At 41.6% G+C, this 17426-nt stretch overlaps 1 protein-coding gene across 1 annotated transcript; it reads right to left on the bottom strand.

Annotated features, from left to right (window-relative positions):
* Nucleotides 1-174: 174 nt before the first annotated feature.
* zbtb11 (zinc finger and BTB domain containing 11) lies at nucleotides 175-16057 on the bottom strand. The gene is made up of 10 exons (XM_056246368.1): nucleotides 15546-16057; nucleotides 14451-14668; nucleotides 12352-12583; nucleotides 10039-11054; nucleotides 9028-9327; nucleotides 8541-8937; nucleotides 7320-7437; nucleotides 7043-7201; nucleotides 6643-6818; nucleotides 175-1282 (listed from the first exon to the last, which is right to left on the bottom strand). Exons 1-10 carry the CDS (start codon nucleotides 15853-15855, stop codon nucleotides 765-767), a joined length of 3444 nt encoding a protein of 1147 aa, XP_056102343.1. The 5' UTR covers nucleotides 15856-16057; the 3' UTR covers nucleotides 175-764.
* Between the last annotated feature and the right edge of the window lie 1369 nt (nucleotides 16058-17426).

Here is a 17426-nt window from a genome sequence, read left to right on the forward strand (position 1 = left end):
ACATACCAATAGATTTAATCTCATTCTATGAAGCATCCACCAATTACAAGGGCAGATCTCACAAATCTTGGGATGCTCGTAGTGGTGCATATGGACTTCACACATTTTCATTTTCACTTCCAAGACAGAAAAAAAAAAAAAAAAAAAAAAAAAAGAAATAGAGCACATGGTGAATCCCTGTAGACGGAGTTTTTTATTTGGTTGTTATTTCTGCTGCTATACATAGTACTCAGCTGAGACCGAGAGGCACCGCATTATACCACAGACAAGAGCCTATGGCCCTTTTGCTAAGACTGTTAGAGCTTATATATATTCTTTACAAATTATCAAAAAGAAAGAAAAACAAAGCTTTAATAATGAGAAAAATGTAACCTAGTTCCAAAAAAAGTCAAACATTTATATTGGGACTATCTGCTTGTTGTATGCTTGATTATGACTATTACAATGCAAATTATTCTGTTTATGTACACGTGTATACAGAAGCTTACATATAATGTAAATCAAACATATTCACACATACACAGCATGCACTGATTCTCACACACACACACACACACACACACCTGTAAGAAGGGTGATGTCAGCAAACTCGAGAGTCTTTTAAGCTTATTTTAATTTACATTTTACATCAAAAATAAATGAGCACTTTTTACATTATCACACAGGGTGCATATGACAACAAAAAAGAATAAGCCTGCCCTTATTCATATTACTTTTACTGCCAAGTCACTATGATGCAGTCGACAGATCTGAGAACTTGTGTCTCATTCCACCTCTGCCACATGGGCCACCTCCACTTCCATAGTCTGGATGATCTCTGGTGCATCTTCCACCTTGACTGAAGCTTGCTGTGCCAGGACGTAGTTCACCACCTGCATTATACTCTGATCGGACAACGTGGCCACGGAGCCGTCACTCACAGCCTGCACGGCCTCCACGGTTTCCTCAGTGATGAGCACGGTCTCTATCTCCTCTGTGGCGGGAGGCTGTGGAGGCTGGAGTTCAGGGGGCAGCTCAGAGCTGAGGATGCTGACGGCGTGCTCCACCTGCGTGCCCTGGTTGTGGAACTGCAGAGTGTCCTTCTCCAGCATGATCTTGCCGGGCAACTGATCTCCGTGGAACTTGGTTATGTGCTTCCGCAGTGTTCTGGCGTCTATGTGGGCCTCCTGGCACAACGGGCACACGTAAGGGCGCTCGCCTGTGTGAGTGCGAACATGGCGCTTCAGCGAACGAGCATCAGCCCATGCAACGCCACAGGTCAGACACTCAAAAGGCTTCACTCCTGAAAAAAAAAGACCAGCATGACATCTGTTATACTCAGCTATTTATACGCATTGCAAGTGGCTGACACCTAAATCAAAATGTCCGTTGCCTGTAAAACTGCCAAATACAAGCATGAAAATGTGTAGGATGTCTATTAGGCTGAACATATGGCATGCAGCACCACCTACAGCCACATTGCAGATGTGCACATTAGAGAAATCTTTTCAAAGCAAATATTGGCCCGGGCCTATATGATGGTAGTTGAACAAACTTAGGGTTACAGGATTCGTTTCAAGTTGACAAAACCAAACCAATTCAATCAGGATTTGTTGGTCCCATGACACTTTCTCTGTCAACTCAGGCTTCGATCCTGAGTTCACCTAAACCAGCTTAATGGTATAGGCTCCTGGTTTCAAAGACAAGGCTTAGATTAATCCAGGATTAGGCCTTAGGGCATTTTAGTATCTTTTATAAACGTGCCTTTGAAGAAAACATTACTGGTGTGCATCTTGAGACAAAAAATGGCACTGATTTTAAGATATGTCAGCGCAAGTTGCTTTCAGTTAAAACATGCAGTTTAGTCTGGGACAATAGGCTAAGTCTTGTCTGTGAAATCGGGGGGAAAAGTATTAAAAAAATTTTTTTTGACAAAAATAAATTTTTGTTTTTAAAGCAGAATCCTTTTTTATCTTCCTGAAGTAGCTATGCATGCACACACACAAATATATAAGTATGCATGTGTGTGTGTCAAAGTGTGACTGTGTAACATATTAGTATTACTAATAGTGGAGAAATTAAATGGTATATTTGTGGGGAACTAAGAAAAACAATGAAGCTATGCTTCATTGTGCCATGCTGCTTATATGCAGTAAAAAGGCCCCTTCCTGCACCCAAAACAAGGCTTCTGTGGATGAGAGTCTGAAACAAGGACTGGTGAGATGCTGTCCTGCTCCACTTCACAGTTGACGAGTGGAAGGAGAATTTTAGAATGACACGACAGTCATTTATGACACTTCATTCAACAACAACAACAGCTCGTTCCTCCCGTCATACGTCACTACGCCACCTCTACGTCCAGTTTCAGTTTTAAATCAGACACATGTCCTCTCAATCAGACTAGAAAAGGTTTAAACCACCCCTTACAACCACCCCTTACAGGTGCTGGAGCCTGCCATCACTGCAAAACGTACCATTCTCCTTGAGCACAAGAGACAGCCTTCTGCAAGGACGTTGGCTGCCCTCAGAGAGGCACATAATAACACAAAGAGGATTGCCCGAAAGTGTGCGAACGACTACTGGCTGAAGTTGTGTAGCGATATTCAGACTTCGGCAGACTGTGGTAATATCCGAGCCATGTATGAAGGCATGAAGAAAGCGTTTGGTCCCAATGCCATCAAGACTGCTCCCCTAAAATCTACTTCCGGCGAGATCATCACAGATCGCCGAAAGCAGTTGGAGAGATGGGTTGAGCACTACCAGGAACTGTACTCAAGAGAGTACATTGTTGCTGACACAGCCATTCGAAATACCATGCCTCTGCCCATCATGGAGGAGCTTGACTCGCCACCCACCATCAAGGAACTTGGGAAGGCCATCGATTCACTGGCCTGTGGGAAAGCACCAGGCAGTGATGGAATTCCACCAGAGATTATCAAGGCAGGAAAGGGGAGCTCTCTTCTTGGCCACCTCCACAACCTCCTGCTCAAATGCTGGGAAGGGGGCATTATACCCCAAGACATGCGAGACGCTAAGATCCTGACGCTTTATAAGAACAAGGCCGATCGCAGTGACTGCAATAACTATCGTGGGATCTCCCTCCTCAGTGTTGTGGGGAAGCCTTTGCACGTGTCATCCTTAACCGCCTACAACTGCTCGCCGATCGTGTGTACCCAGAGTCGCAATGCGGGTTCCGAGCAAAACGGTCAACAATTGACATGGTGTTCACCCTTAGGCAGCTACAGGAGAAGTGCCGTGAGCAGAGACGTCCTCTGTTCCTTGCCTTCATAGACCTGACCAAGGCGTTCGACATTCTCCACTCTCCTACACAGGATTGGATGCCCCCCCAAGCTCTTGAAGTTGATTATATCATTTCATGAGAATACGATGGGCACAGTCCAGTATGGCGAGTCATCCGCAGACCCTTTTCCAATCAAGTGCGGTGTGAAGCAGGGGTTTGTTCTGGCGCCAACACTTTTTGGCGTGTTCTTCTCCCTGCTCCTGCGCTATGCCTTCTGCAACTCTGAAGACGGGATCTTCCTCCATACTAGGAGTGACGGGAACCTTTTCAACCTTGCCCGCCTCAGAGCAAAGACTAAGGTCCGCAGGGTACTCATACGGGGGATGCTGTTTGCAGATGATGCTGCTCTTGCTGCACACACTGAGGGTGGCCTCCAGCGACTTATCACCTGTTTTGCAGATGCATGCACAGAGTTTGGCCTTACCATCAGTATTCAAGAAAACCAAAATAATGGTGCAAGATGTCAACACCACTCCTGAAATCACTATCAGCGACCACACCCTGGAGGTAGTGGAGAATTTCACATACCTTGGCTCCACCATCTGCAGCAACCTATCCTTGGATACTGAGCTCAATATAAGGATAGGCAAAGCAGCCACCGCCATGGCTCGACTAGCAAAGAGGGCTTGGGATAACACTCTGTTGACACTCAAGACAAAACTGAAGGTGTACCAAGCATGCGTCTTGAGCACCCTACTCTATGGCAGTGAAGCTTGGACTCTATATTCTCGCCAAGAGCAAAGACTGAATGCCTTCCATATGCGCTGCCTCAGACGACTCCTGAGCATCACCTGGCAGGATCGTATCACAAACATAGCCATCCTGGCCCAGGCAGGTATGCCAAGTATCAGGGCTCGACATAAGCAATGGCCCGATGGCCCGGGGCCAGTAAAAGAGTATGTCGGGCAAGTTGATTGGCCAGTCACTGGCCCGCGCGGGCCAGTGACTGGCCATCAGCAAAACAAACAGCAAACGTCATACACAGTGGCGCGAAGAGTGTAATGGTGTGTTCACACCGAACGCGAATAGAGCGTCAAATACGCGTCTATCGCGTCTAGTTAGACGCTTGAACATTCGCTCGAGTTCAAATTTTTCAACTTGCGCGGAAGACATTCGCGGCAAACGCGTCGCCCAATTCGCGTCATTCGCAACGCCCGGCGCGAATGATGCGTCTATTCGCGTCTTTGCATTGACTTTGTATGAAATCTACTCGCGCAAATAATTCAATTCGCGTTCGGTGTGAACACACCATTAGTGTTACTTCAGGTTATTTTAACGTGTTAAAATGTCAAAGAACTACGAGGCTGATACGAGAAAGAGGACATTCCCAGTGTCATGGAAAACACAGTAGGGCCTACACTGGTAGGGATGGGTACCGAAACCCGGTATTAAACGAGCCCGGGGCTGAATTTTGAAAGACCGCTGTATCGATAAGCTCGGACGTTATTGGCTCTGCTGTCGGTAGCTACTGGAGAAATACACGTAGACGGGGTGATCAGACGTTATTGGTTGTTTTTTACCATCTCGCTGAGTCACCAGCCATTTCTGGATATATTAATATTAAACCATAGAGAGAGATCTCTCACGCGGTGCCACAGTGCGCACAGCACGACAGCCCAGCTTAATGAGTGACCACAGAGCAGAGGACAGAACTAAACATTCAAACGTAGCACACTTTAGATCTGTGATATTACTCTGATTTTATTTTAGATTTCGGCTTCCAAAGATTATAGAATATTTGAGGTAAAACCATTAAAAACTATAGCCGCATTCTGTCTAGCGCAACTTCCTTCCCATCGCAGCAGTACGCTGCCATTTCACCTTAAAACTAAAACTTTAAGACAGTATCAGCACGATCGGCAATTGTTGTAAAATGCAGTCTCTACTGTTGCTAAATTGCGGGACGCGTTTAATAATAAAAAGAGCTATTAAAAGCACAAAAATCTGCGCAAGAGATGCTGTTCCAAATGCGGCGCGCGCTCCGAAACATACCGTAACGAGACAAGCAAATTACACATTGGGCTTCATGTGCGCGTATAAACGATCAAATATACACAAAAATATGTCAAAATGACCGCCTTGGAGATTCACTTTAACAGTTTATGTCTAAAATGGACGTAGTTATGGAAATATTTGGGAGAAAATATGGTGCATCAGTAGACTATTAGATCTGCACTCGTTCTTAAAGGGGAACCAGTCTAATAAACATGCTGAGGATTGCGCCATTACTGAGAATTAAACAACAAAAGGCAAAAAGAAAATCAGCTCTTGAATGAATAACTTTAGCTTTAATAAGCATAAGTAAGATGAGGAGACTGAGAGAAAAAAGAAAGAGTGATGGAGATTAGGAGAGAGCAGGTATTGACAAATAATCTACTGCAGGCTGACATTTGGTTATTTTTGCATACAGGGGCTCTCTCTTAATTCCTGTACTCCCTTTGCTGTATTGATTAATCCTAATGTATACAATAAATATGCCTACAGTTTAATGGAAAAGTGCTTTTCCTTATATTTCTTTCAGGGCCAGTAAAAATATAGAAGGGGCCACCAAAACTCTGATCTACTGGCCCCGGGGGCCAGTGGGGATTTTTTTTTATGTTGAGCCCTGCAAGTATGTTCACCATCCTTACACAGAGGCGACTGCACTGGCTTGGTCACCTGTGCAGGATGGATGATGGTTGTATCCCAAAGGACGTTCTGTACGGGGAGCTTGCCACAGGAACACGACAATCTGGACGGCCAACCCTGCGCTACAAGGACGCCTGCAAGCGAGACTTGAAAACGTGCAGCATCTGTCCGGCTGAATTGGAAGCAGTGACATCGGACCGCGAAAATTGGCGATCCACTGTCAAGACTGGTGTCCTTTTAGCCGAAGAAAAAAGAGCAATGCAGTGGGAGGAGAAGAGGACTCGCCGGCAGCAAAGCGTTCAGCCTGTTCCCATTGACATCACCACTGCTTACACCTGTAGCAAGTGCCAGCGGTGCTGTCGCTCCCGTATCGGACTCTACAGTCATAGTAGAGTCTGCAACCAAACCACAGACTGACCTGGGTGCAGATTCTAAACCATTGTCTCTCGAAGACAGAAGGATGCCAACAACAACAGTCCGAATTAAATTTGGCCAATTCATTCCGATTGACGTGATTACATGTGACTATTTTATTCCGACTGTGCTAATAATCTGATCACAATGAGATTATTAGGGTCCATGTAATCACAGCTATTGATAAAGTCATACTGTTGCCAGAGTTATTGTGGTGAAACTACATTTTACATTTGTGTTTTGGGTGAAACAGTTCTTGAATCTGCATATAAATGATTTATTATCATTCTACATGCGTTTATGTATGAGTCTCCACTAACCCTGGTGATTATTCATGTGGCGGCGGTACTCTCTGAGCTGTGTGAACTTCCTCCCACAGTGTTCACACTCTCTCTCCAAGTTCTGCTTCACTCTGCCCTTCTTTCCATGAGTGGCTTTCTTGACATGCCGTCTGAACAGGGCCTTCTCAAAGAACTCCTTCCCACACACATTACACCTGCCAAAAGGTCAAAACACACAATATAGTTCACCGTCTACTTCTAACAAATGCTTGAGCCACAGAGTTCAGATATCATATAATAGATACATATAATAACTATAACAGGCCCTTTTGCAGTGTAGAAACTAGATCATTAGAGATATTTGTTAAGCAATTTTGTAATAGTTTTCTTCAATAAGCAAAAAAAAAAAAAAAAAAAACACTTTGTTTTTCACCCTCACCTGAAGGGCTCTGCAACAGTGTGCGATTTGACGTGCGAGTACCAGTCTTTCTTCCAGCTGTAACATTTCCCACAGACCTGACACTGGAAGGGCTTTAGGCCTAAGTGCTTATTCATGTGCTGCTGCAGGTCTTTCGCTTCAAAGAAACTCTTATCACAGCTATAATGAAAGAACAAAAGGTGTCAAACCATTATGTGGGAAGATACGTGAATAAAAGTTTAATCGGGGGGTTCACAGAAAGCAGTCGTGTGCATGCATCGAGGGAAAAGGCACTCACTGAGTACAGTGGAATGAGCGGACATCAGGTTTGGGTTGATGTTTCTTGAGGTGTTTGCTCAGTCCGGATGCACGGTGAAAAGATGCTCCGCAGGTTGTGCATAAGTACTTTGATTCACCTGTCAAACAAACTGCTATTATGAACTGCTCATTTAGCACTATCATAATGTTAATGACAACATTAATACTAAAAGCGTAAATATTTGCTTAGACAACAATTTACAATAGTCAAAATTAGAAGTGGATCAAAACCTTTCATCAAAGTTATACATGAATTTTGAACAATACCCGTTCTTGTCTTAGGACAACTTTGATGACTTTTTTTGATCCACTTCAAATGTTGATTTAGTAGACTTTTACAAAGAATATTTAAAAAAATATATTTAAATATTTATATATTAAATATATAAATATTTTATTGAATATATATATATATATATATATACACAGGTGAAACTCGAAAAATTAGAATATCGTGCAAAAGTAATTCAACTTAAAAGGTGAAACTAATATATTATATAGCAAAGTGAGATATTTCAAGTCTTTATTTGTGATAATTTTGATGATTATGGCTTACAGATATGAAAACCTTTTCACAATATTCTAATTTTGAATTTGTTGTTTTCATAAGCTGTAAGCCATAATCATCAAAATTATAACAAATAAAGAGTTGAAATATCTCACTTTGCATGTAATGAGTCTATATAATATAGTAGTTTCACCTTTTAAGTTGAATAACTGAAATAAATGAACTTTTGGACGATCTTCTAATTTTTCGAGTTTCACCTGTATATACCTAATAGACCTTAACCCACCCTTTCACAATCTCTGACAAATGACAGTCCGAAAGTCATACATGCCCAATGGAGAGTAGTACAGGATGTGTGGTGTTCAGATCATATGTGTAAGCAGAATTTTCCAAAGCGATTTGAGCTTTGGATGTGATATCTGAACTTGTGTGGCTAGACCTATGTTACCACCAGACTGGATGTGATACTATGACATTAGTCCAAATTACCAATTTTTTTCCCACTAAAACATTATTCTTTAAACACTATTTCTGTAAAACAGGCGGTTATCAATTATTACATCGGAAAATTATTTTATAATGCAAATGCTTTATCATAACTCCTATAGTTAATACTAATCACATAATACCAGTTTAAATGCCTGCATATTTAAGTATTCGTCTTGGCCTGGCACAAGCTAAATGTGTGTGTACCTGTGTGAATGCTTGTATGCTCCTCTAGGCTTCTTTTGGTGACAAAAGACTTCTCACACACAGTGCACTGAAATCTCTTGAGGGAGTCGTGCAGCGCCCGGTGCATCTTCAGGCTGTGCTTGGTGGCAAAGCTTTTCCCACAAACCTTGCAGGTGTGTGGCCTCACCCCTGTATGGTTCAGCATGTGAATGCGCAGGGAGTACAGCTTGGGCAGAGTCTTGCCACAGATATCGCACACAAACTCCCGTTTGGTGCGGTACCTCGCCTGATCTTCGGACCCGTGAGAATCTTCTGTGGCAATGGCCCGTGTCATGCTGGCTCTCTGGGTCTTCTGATGCTTGTGACGGGCCAAATGTGCACGGAGTGAGGCTGCGTACTGGAACTCCTTATTACAAATCTGTGAGGACAAAAGAAAGGTCAGGGAAAATAACCAAAATGCATAAAGATCAGGCAAGAATTACTATTTATTTAGCCCAAGGATACATACACTGCACTTGAAGCTGCGAGCCTTCTCATGTTTCAGAGCGTGCATGATGAGGGCGTACCGCCTCTGGAACACCATGCCACACTCATTACACGCATGTTCACCTTCCACAACTTCTCCTGGGTCTCCCTGCAGTGCGCCCTCCTCCTCCAGAGTCTCTGGCTGGTCGACAACAGGCTCCAGTTCCTCTGCTAAAGGTGCTACGGCATCAGGAACAGCCTCTATGTTTGACTCTGAAATCTCATCAGGATTGTTCTTCACAGACTGAACCGGTCGACCTCTCCTGGCAAGTCTCTGAGGTGTCTGGGGACACAGTAAGATTCTATGAAGACAATCAGGCTGAATTTATTTATTTTTTGTATCCAATCGTTGGCTCATTGAACAATAATGGTGTGTTCACACCAAATACGCGTCTATCGCGTCTAGTTAGAAGCTTGAACATTCGCTCAAGTTAAAATTTTTCAACTTGCGCGGAAGACATTCGCGGCAAACGCGTTGCCCAATTCACGTCATTCGCAACGCCCGGCGCGAATGATGCGTCTATTCGCGTCTTTGCATTGACTTTGTATGTAATCTACTCGCGCAAATAATTAAATTCGCGTTCGGTGTGAACACACCATAACAGCATATTGGCTGTGAATGAAAAATAATAGTGTCTATGATTTTTTTTAAATCTAGTTTAAAATGCATGTGCCAACATTTTGGCTGCACTCTTGCATTTTTAAGTAAGGTTTAAATTTGTGGTGTAAATGTAATGTGGTGTAAAAAGTACTAACATTTTACTTGTATGAACATTTTAGAACATTATAATATCAAGAAACCAATACATGCTTCACAAAAGGGTGCATCAAGGCCACATAGTAGGCACACTTTTGAGCCACAACGTGACAGATGGGCGACCCTGCGGGTGTTGTGGACCTTACAAATGTGCCAAGTCCAAAAGGGCATCATCTGGGACAAGGCCATCGTCACATTTACAGATGAATCATATGTCGAGTGAATGGGAGTGCCTACCTTTGCAGGGGGTGAGGTGCTTCTGTCTTCCTCCTCGGTCTCAAGTCCCATATGAAGACGAATGTACCCTCCTTCTTTCACAGATCGTTTTCTGAGGTATCTCTTGTTGGGATCTTTGCATTCCTCTTCTTTTCTCTCTTCATCTGCACCGGATCCATCCTCAATCCCCTCCATCTCCATGGGCTCCTCCTCTGAAGGAAGAGGTGGTGGTGGTTCCGGCTGCTTCACTTTAGGGGGTCTTCCTGGCCTCCTCCTGACCGGTGCAGGGGCTGGCTGTGGTGCTGCTGCTGCCGGCTCAGGTTGGCGTGTGGGCTCAGAAGCTTGGGGCTCATCCTGCACAGCAGGTGGCGCTGCCGCAGCTAAATGCACAATCTCAGAAGCCTCCAATTTGCCAGGATCCACACTAATGAGATAGGCTCCCGTTTGAATACACTCTGCAACAGGAGTGTCACCAACCAGTGGCTCCTCTACAGACCAACAAGCCTGTACTACAGCCAGGGACTCACCTGAACCCGCTTGCCCGGAGTGAGTGACCAAAGTCATGGTCTCACCCTCCTCTGCCTGGCCACTGTGAGCCACCATGGCGAGAGACTCAGCTGAGCCAGCCTGTCCACTATGAGTAACTACAGTCATTGTTTCGCCATCGATGGTCGCACCAGCAAGCAAGGCCAGCGATTCAGCCGTCCCGATTTCACTTGCGATTACAGCTAGAGACTGTCCTGCTTCAGGTGTGTCATCACTCTGCATAGTTACCACATAAGTTTCGGATGTGGTGGGTGTGATTGGCTGAGGGGGCGCAGGCGGGCTGGCCACCACAGTGTGGATGTCTCCTCTCTGATAGACCATCAGCTTCTGTTCTTCTACTTTCTTATGCACAGATTCACAGATCTGAAGCACTTCAGCCATCAGTAAGTGCCGTGCCAGTGTGGCTACCTCTGCCATCACACAAAAGTTAAAGGTCAGATTGGAGGTGTAGGCAAAATCCATTAAGGGTAGAAAACTGGCCTTGCTGAAGCCTGGTAGGTAAAACAACACAAAAGAAACTATTACGATTTGAATACATAAAATATGCATATATATATATATTCAGTCAATACATCATCAATCCTTCTTCCAAAACATGTTTTTGTCTTACCCTGATTCACTATGGTAAGCCTATAATAAGTGTTTAAAGTTTACCAACTTGGGATGGTTGTTGTGGAAAATTGCATTCATGTGTTTTGAAAAACTGTAAATGCGATGCCGAGATGACGTTTTTATTTCTCAACAGGTGCGTAAGGTATTTATTAAACAGATAAATTGCCATACGCAGCTCTCAAACAGAGTTCATTGTAAAAGGTGTGATATTCATCCGCAGTGTCACACAGAGCCGAAGCACAAACAAGAACAATGTTCTTCTGCAAAATGCATGCAGTTTTGTTTTTTAACCACTAGATGGGCTAAAAGTTCCATTGTGTAGAGTCTTGAGTCTCTAGACCTACCTTTAACATGTTAATGCTCTCACACAAATTACAAACTAGTAGGAAGCTGCCTATCTAGGCAACATTTTAGACATTAGCATTTTACATCATTTTCAAAAAAAAAAAAAAAAATTGAAGATCAATTAATACGGAAAAAAAATAGATTTTTACTTTAGACAGCAACTTCTTAATTCTATAATCATCATAACAGTATTTATCACAAATAAAGATATGGTTAAAAACAACAAATAAATAATAAAAAAGAAGTAGTATTTCATCGGGATTAAACAGAGGATTTGCTATTATCTGTGAGGTTTATGGATTTAAAAACTTATTAGATATTAAAAGAACTTATTTTAGTGATATGAATGAGTATTTGCTGATTTCTAACTGTATTTGTTTAACAGTTCTGTCACATAATTGATTTGTTATGACGGTAAACATGTTAAGACATGGGAGCTCCTGAATGCATTGCAATTTGCTCAGTAATAAGTTTATGCCAAGATGGTGGATGGAGCTTAAAAAAATTGTATTTATATATATATATATATTGTAAATTACTAAAAAGTATTTGTTATTGATAAACTAAAATCATATCATTAATAAAAACTGTTTGAACAGTAATACACCGTCTCACCCAATATTTGTATGTGCAATATATTTATGTATGTATTTTTTGGGGGGGTCACATATTTTTTGGTCACTTTTGGGGTCACATTTTGGTTTGGATGCTGTCTATGGACACAGGACTGTGAAATAGCCCACTAGGGTTTGGAACAGAGAATAAAATGAAACCTCAATAAATTGTTCATGTTTCATCATTTCATTCAACAGCATCCTGCATTCTTCTCACCAGAGAGGTCAACGACAGCTTCATGACTGGTCACAGCACCCTTTTCCACAAAGAGCTCGTAGAAATAATCACTGCAGGAGGCCAGTACAGCTTTATGTGCCCGATGCTCCTCACCCTCAATGATCAGGGTGATATCACAAAACTCATTTCTCTGTCGCTGCTGGTTCAACCTGTCCAGCATCGTCTGCCCATGCTTTGGTAAGAACTGCTTGACAACTCCCTTACTGTCCACCTATAACCATGCATGAAAGAATATATCCATCAACTTATCTACAAAATATGAAATATATTTATAAATAACTGCATTGATTATAAAATAAAAATACAACCCGAATTCCGGAAAAGTTGGGACGTTTTTTAAATTTGAATAAAATGAAAACTATAAGACTTTCTAATCACATGAGCCAATATTTTATTCACCAAATGAACATAGATAACATAACAAATGTTTAAACTGAGAAAATTTACACTTTTATCCAATAAATGAGCCTATTTCAAATTTGATGCCTGCTACAGGTCTCAAAATAGTTGGGACGGGGGCACGTTTACCATGGTGTAACATCTCTTCTTTTCAAAACAGTTTGAAGACGTCTGGGCATCGAGTTTATGAGTGTCTGGAGTTTTGGTGTTGGAATTTGGTCCCATTCTTGCCTTATAGGTTTCCAGCTACTGAAATGTTCGTGGTCGTCTTTGATGCATTTGTCGTTTAATGATGCGCCAAATGTTCTCTATAGGTGAAAGATCTGGACTGCAGGCAGGCCAATTCAACACCCGGACTCTTCTACGATGTAGCCATGCAGTTGTAATAGCTGCAGTATGTGGTTTTGCATTGTCCTGCTGAAATACACAAGGCCTTCCCTGAAATAGACGTCGTCTGGAGGGGAGTATATGTTGCTCTAAAACCTTTATATAGCTTTCAGCATTCATAGTGCCTTCCAAAACATGCAAGCTGCCCATACCGTATGCACTTATGCACCCCCATACCATCAGAGATGCTGGCTTTTGAACTGAACGCTAATAACACGATGGAAGGTCTCCCTCTTCTTTTGCCCGGAGGACACGGCGTCCGTGATTTCCAACAAGAATGTCAAATTTGGACTCGTCGGACCATAGAATACTTGTCCACTTTGAAATAGTCCATTTTAAATGAGCCTTGGCCCACAGGACACGACGGCGCTTCTGGACCATGTTCACATATGGCTTCCTTTTTGCATGATAGAGCTTTAGTTGGCATCTGGAGATGGCACGGCAGATTGTGTTTACCGACAGTGGTTTCTGGAAGTAATCCTGGGCCCATTTAATATATCATTCACACAATCATGCCGATGAGTGATGCAGTGTCGTCTGAGGGCCCGAAGACCACGGGCATCCAATATAGGTCTTCGGCCTTGTCCCTTACGCACAGAGATTTCTCCAGTTTCTCTGAATCTTTTGATGATGTTGTGCACTGTAGATGATGAGATTTGCAAAGCCTTTGCAATTTGACATTGAGGAACATTGTTTTTAAAGTGTTCCACAATCTTTTTACGCACTCTTTCACAGATTGGAGAGCCTCTGCCCATCTTTACTTCTGAGAGACTCTACCTCTCTAAGACATCCCTTTTATAGCTAATCATGTTACAGACCTGATATCAATGAACTTAATTAGTTGCTAGATGTTCTCCCACCTGAATCCTTTCTAAATTTTTTGCTTTTTCAACTATTTTGAGACCTGTAGCAGGCATCACATTTGAAATGAGCTCATTTAGTGGATAAAAGTGTAAAATTTCTCCGTTTAAACATTTGTTATGTTATCTATGTTCTATTGTGAATAAAATATTGGCTCATGTGATTTGAAAGTCTTTTAGTTTTTAGTTTTTTTTTTCAAATTTAAAAAACGTCCCAACTTTTCCGGAATTTGGGTTGTATACAATAGTTGTATTTATATTAGTTTTAAATTGAAGAAATAATAATACATTTATTTATAGAATTGACAGTGATTTCTATGTTATGTCTTTTAATATAAATAAACTATTGTACCTGGAATATTTTTAATCAAATTCAAAATTTCATGGGACACATTTTTGTATTCAGTGACACAAATGGCATTTTGTACTTACAAACACCAGTTCGTGTTTATCAACTGAACTGGACTGTTCCTCATCCAAATCATCATTTGCCTCATCATCCTCTTCCTCGCTGGCACAGGCAGAGGTCTTTCGTCTAACTTGTCGGACAGCTTGTTTTGTGGCATCTTCAGCATTGCCTCTCCCCTTCTCCTGCTTGCTTTGGCAGTGACTGCACTCTTTTATGCAATCCTTCACTTGCTTCAGTACACCTGTGATAAGAAGACTAGGTTTAGGCTACATAAAATAACAGACTTTGTCTCAAAGATCAATAAATTACATCTGTTTTTGCCATGGGATTAATAAAGCATCTGTCTATCTCACTGTCTTATTAATATCTAAATATACAAGGATTCTTAAAGTTGGCATTAAACAGAAGTTGCGATTTTTTCTTCCCTATTATGATGTACATCTGAGTGAAACTGCTGCTTAAACAAGAAAATATGTACAAATGTATACAACCCTGTTAACAACTACAACATAAAAAAGTGACAAAAGTAAAAATAAAGAAGAGACGAAAAACAAGAAAATATGAATGGTGGGAGTTGATTTTGTTTATTGGGAACTGTTTGGATTGTTGGATCATTGTGGTTTAGCCTGCTATTGCTGTGATGTCATGTGAGTGAGTTTGTCTATCCGGTCTATCCCTCGCGCCAGAAAACACGTCATCAAAGAAGAGACGGCATCGCAAGAGAAAGTTATTAACAATGATTTGAATGAAATGAATAATAAAAAAAACATGTACACGGATAAATCATTTATAATAAATACTGTAATATAAAAAAATGTCAATTTTGATTTCAAGGTGCTCTATCTTAGAAACTATATATATATATATATATATATATATATATATATATATATATATATATATATATATATATATATATATATATATATATATATATCCCCTTTCTATATGATGTTTATTATTGACACTATATCCACTGTATCCAGCTGTAGCTTCCTTTCCTGTCACCTGCTTTGACATACTGACAAGAAACATTTAAGCGATACCAGCTGTCCAGCTGTCACACAGCATCACAGAGTTGGAAAGCTTTGCGGTCATTAAAGTTGTGATTAGTGTACCTCTCCACCAGTATTTCTGGGAGATGATCTCCCATGTCTGCTGCTGGTTGAGGTGTTCCCCTCCGGACGTGATGTGCGCCTCCGTGATGAGTTCCTTCCGCCTCTCGGCCTGCAGCACCACTTCCAGCTCCGTGAATTCATCCAGACCTTTCTGCCGCCTCTGGTAATAAAGAATCCCATTGCGCACTATGTAACAAGCAGCTGCTTTTCGGATCTTTCTCTTGGTGTTGCCGTGCGTGCCCGGTGCGTAAGGCTCCCGTTCATCGGTCAAGTAGCGCTGGATGGCTAAATAACTCTCCTCGCTCGACATAACCCCGATTAATGACGCTCACTCAACAAAAATAAGACACATCAGCCTACTAGAGGTATTCTCGAGCGTAGAATTCAATAAGGTATTTTTTCAGCCCGTTTCCACTTCCATATATAACACGGAAAAGTATCGGCTATGATATTTCTGAAATATTTTCCAAGGGGGAACGTCAGTTCTTGACCGTGTGGGGTGGACTTGCCTGAACAGACAAAATGGCTGCTGCACAACCGGATGTTGCGTTTGAAATGGCGGAAGCAGCACCGAGCACTTCACTTGTAGGACTGTCACGAAACCAGCCGATGGCACTGTTCACCAGAAAATCATTTCACCAAACATTCTGCGTTTTACATACGAATGCCATAAGTAGACTTTTATTGTATCGTACTAAATCATTAGCACTCTAAACATAGTGCATTAGAAATATTTGGAGGAAATATATGATATACTTTAAGAAACACTATAATTTGGTTTTAATCATGAACAATATCGTACCAGCTATTCAAGGTGAGCTGACCTACATAATTTCTTGACTAACCAAATGAGGAATTCACTAACATTTGTTGTTTTCTTTATCTCTCTGTTATTTAAGCCCCTTATGCAGGCGGCACAACTACTGAAGATAAAACTAAAGTGTAGAAGGTAAATGCTATAAGGTACAAATAACAACTAGTTTACAAAATACAAATAATTATAGATGCTTCAATCTAAATAGAAGAAATATGTTATTTGTACTAGCCTAGGGGTAAAATGTAGTAGGCTAGTGGACGGTTGGCTATTTGCATTTGATGTAAATACACACTGGCTCAATTTGAATCTTAGCCAACTGGTCTGTAATAATCTTACAGGTGGTTGCATTGATTTAATTAATTTAATTAAAGAGCGAAGCTTTAAACACCCCCTGACATTCATTATGGGGTGTCCTCTCTCTCTCTCTCTCTCTCTCTCTCTCTCTCTCTCTCTCTCTCTCTCTCTCTCTCTCTCTCTCTCTCTCTCTCTCTCTCTCTCTCTCTCTCTGCTGGAACATCATCTGACAGAGATAACTGAAAAGCCTGCACCTCTAATAGAGGGTTGCCAGGCAACCAAAATGACTCATCACATACTCTTCTGTGAAGGCTTGGGTTGTTCACAGCATCAGTTTGTCCACACAGCCGAGTCCATCCTTATCATTGATACATTCCTTCCACTGAGAAGACCCATTTAGTCCCCTGCACACTTCTGACCTGCTGTACTGATAAAGTCACTCTTCATAATGGCTGAAGTACACATACACACGCACAATCACAGATGGAAAGCTGTTTGCCAGTAATCGTGTATAACAGTCAATTTTAGAAAATAATGAAATAATATTACTATGAGTTCAAATGACTATGAATACATACAATTCTTTTAATTTGTGGGCTACAGGAAAATAAAGGGTGATAGCGTATCATTTAAACTGAGGACAAAGAGGGCTACTTGCTAAAGGTTCAGATTCACATTTTCTATGCTGTTTTAATGCTTTGGCAATACAAAATGTATTGATTTTTCATGCCAATAAAGCTCTCTGAATAGAGAGAGAGATGAGCGATGAG

Source organism: Rhinichthys klamathensis, unplaced genomic scaffold (genome assembly GCF_029890125.1).
Source record: "Rhinichthys klamathensis goyatoka isolate OS25496 unplaced genomic scaffold, OSU_Roscu_1.1 h1tg000036l_1, whole genome shotgun sequence".
In the NCBI taxonomy this organism is placed as follows: Eukaryota; Metazoa; Chordata; class Actinopteri; order Cypriniformes; family Leuciscidae; genus Rhinichthys; species Rhinichthys klamathensis.

Excerpts from the sequence above, each read along its gene's own strand:
- zbtb11 (XM_056246368.1), bottom strand. The coding sequence starts at position 15,855 with ATGTCGAGCGAGGAGAGTTATTTAGCCATCCAGCGCTACTTGACCGAT. Across the intron at positions 12,584-14,450 it reads ATAAACACGAACTGGTGTTT|GTGGACAGTAAGGGAGTTGT; the intron begins GTAAGTACAAAA and ends GCATGGTTATAG. Across the intron at positions 8,938-9,027 it reads CTCGCAGCTTCAAGTGCAGT|ATTTGTAATAAGGAGTTCCA; the intron begins GTATGTATCCTT and ends TTGTCCTCACAG.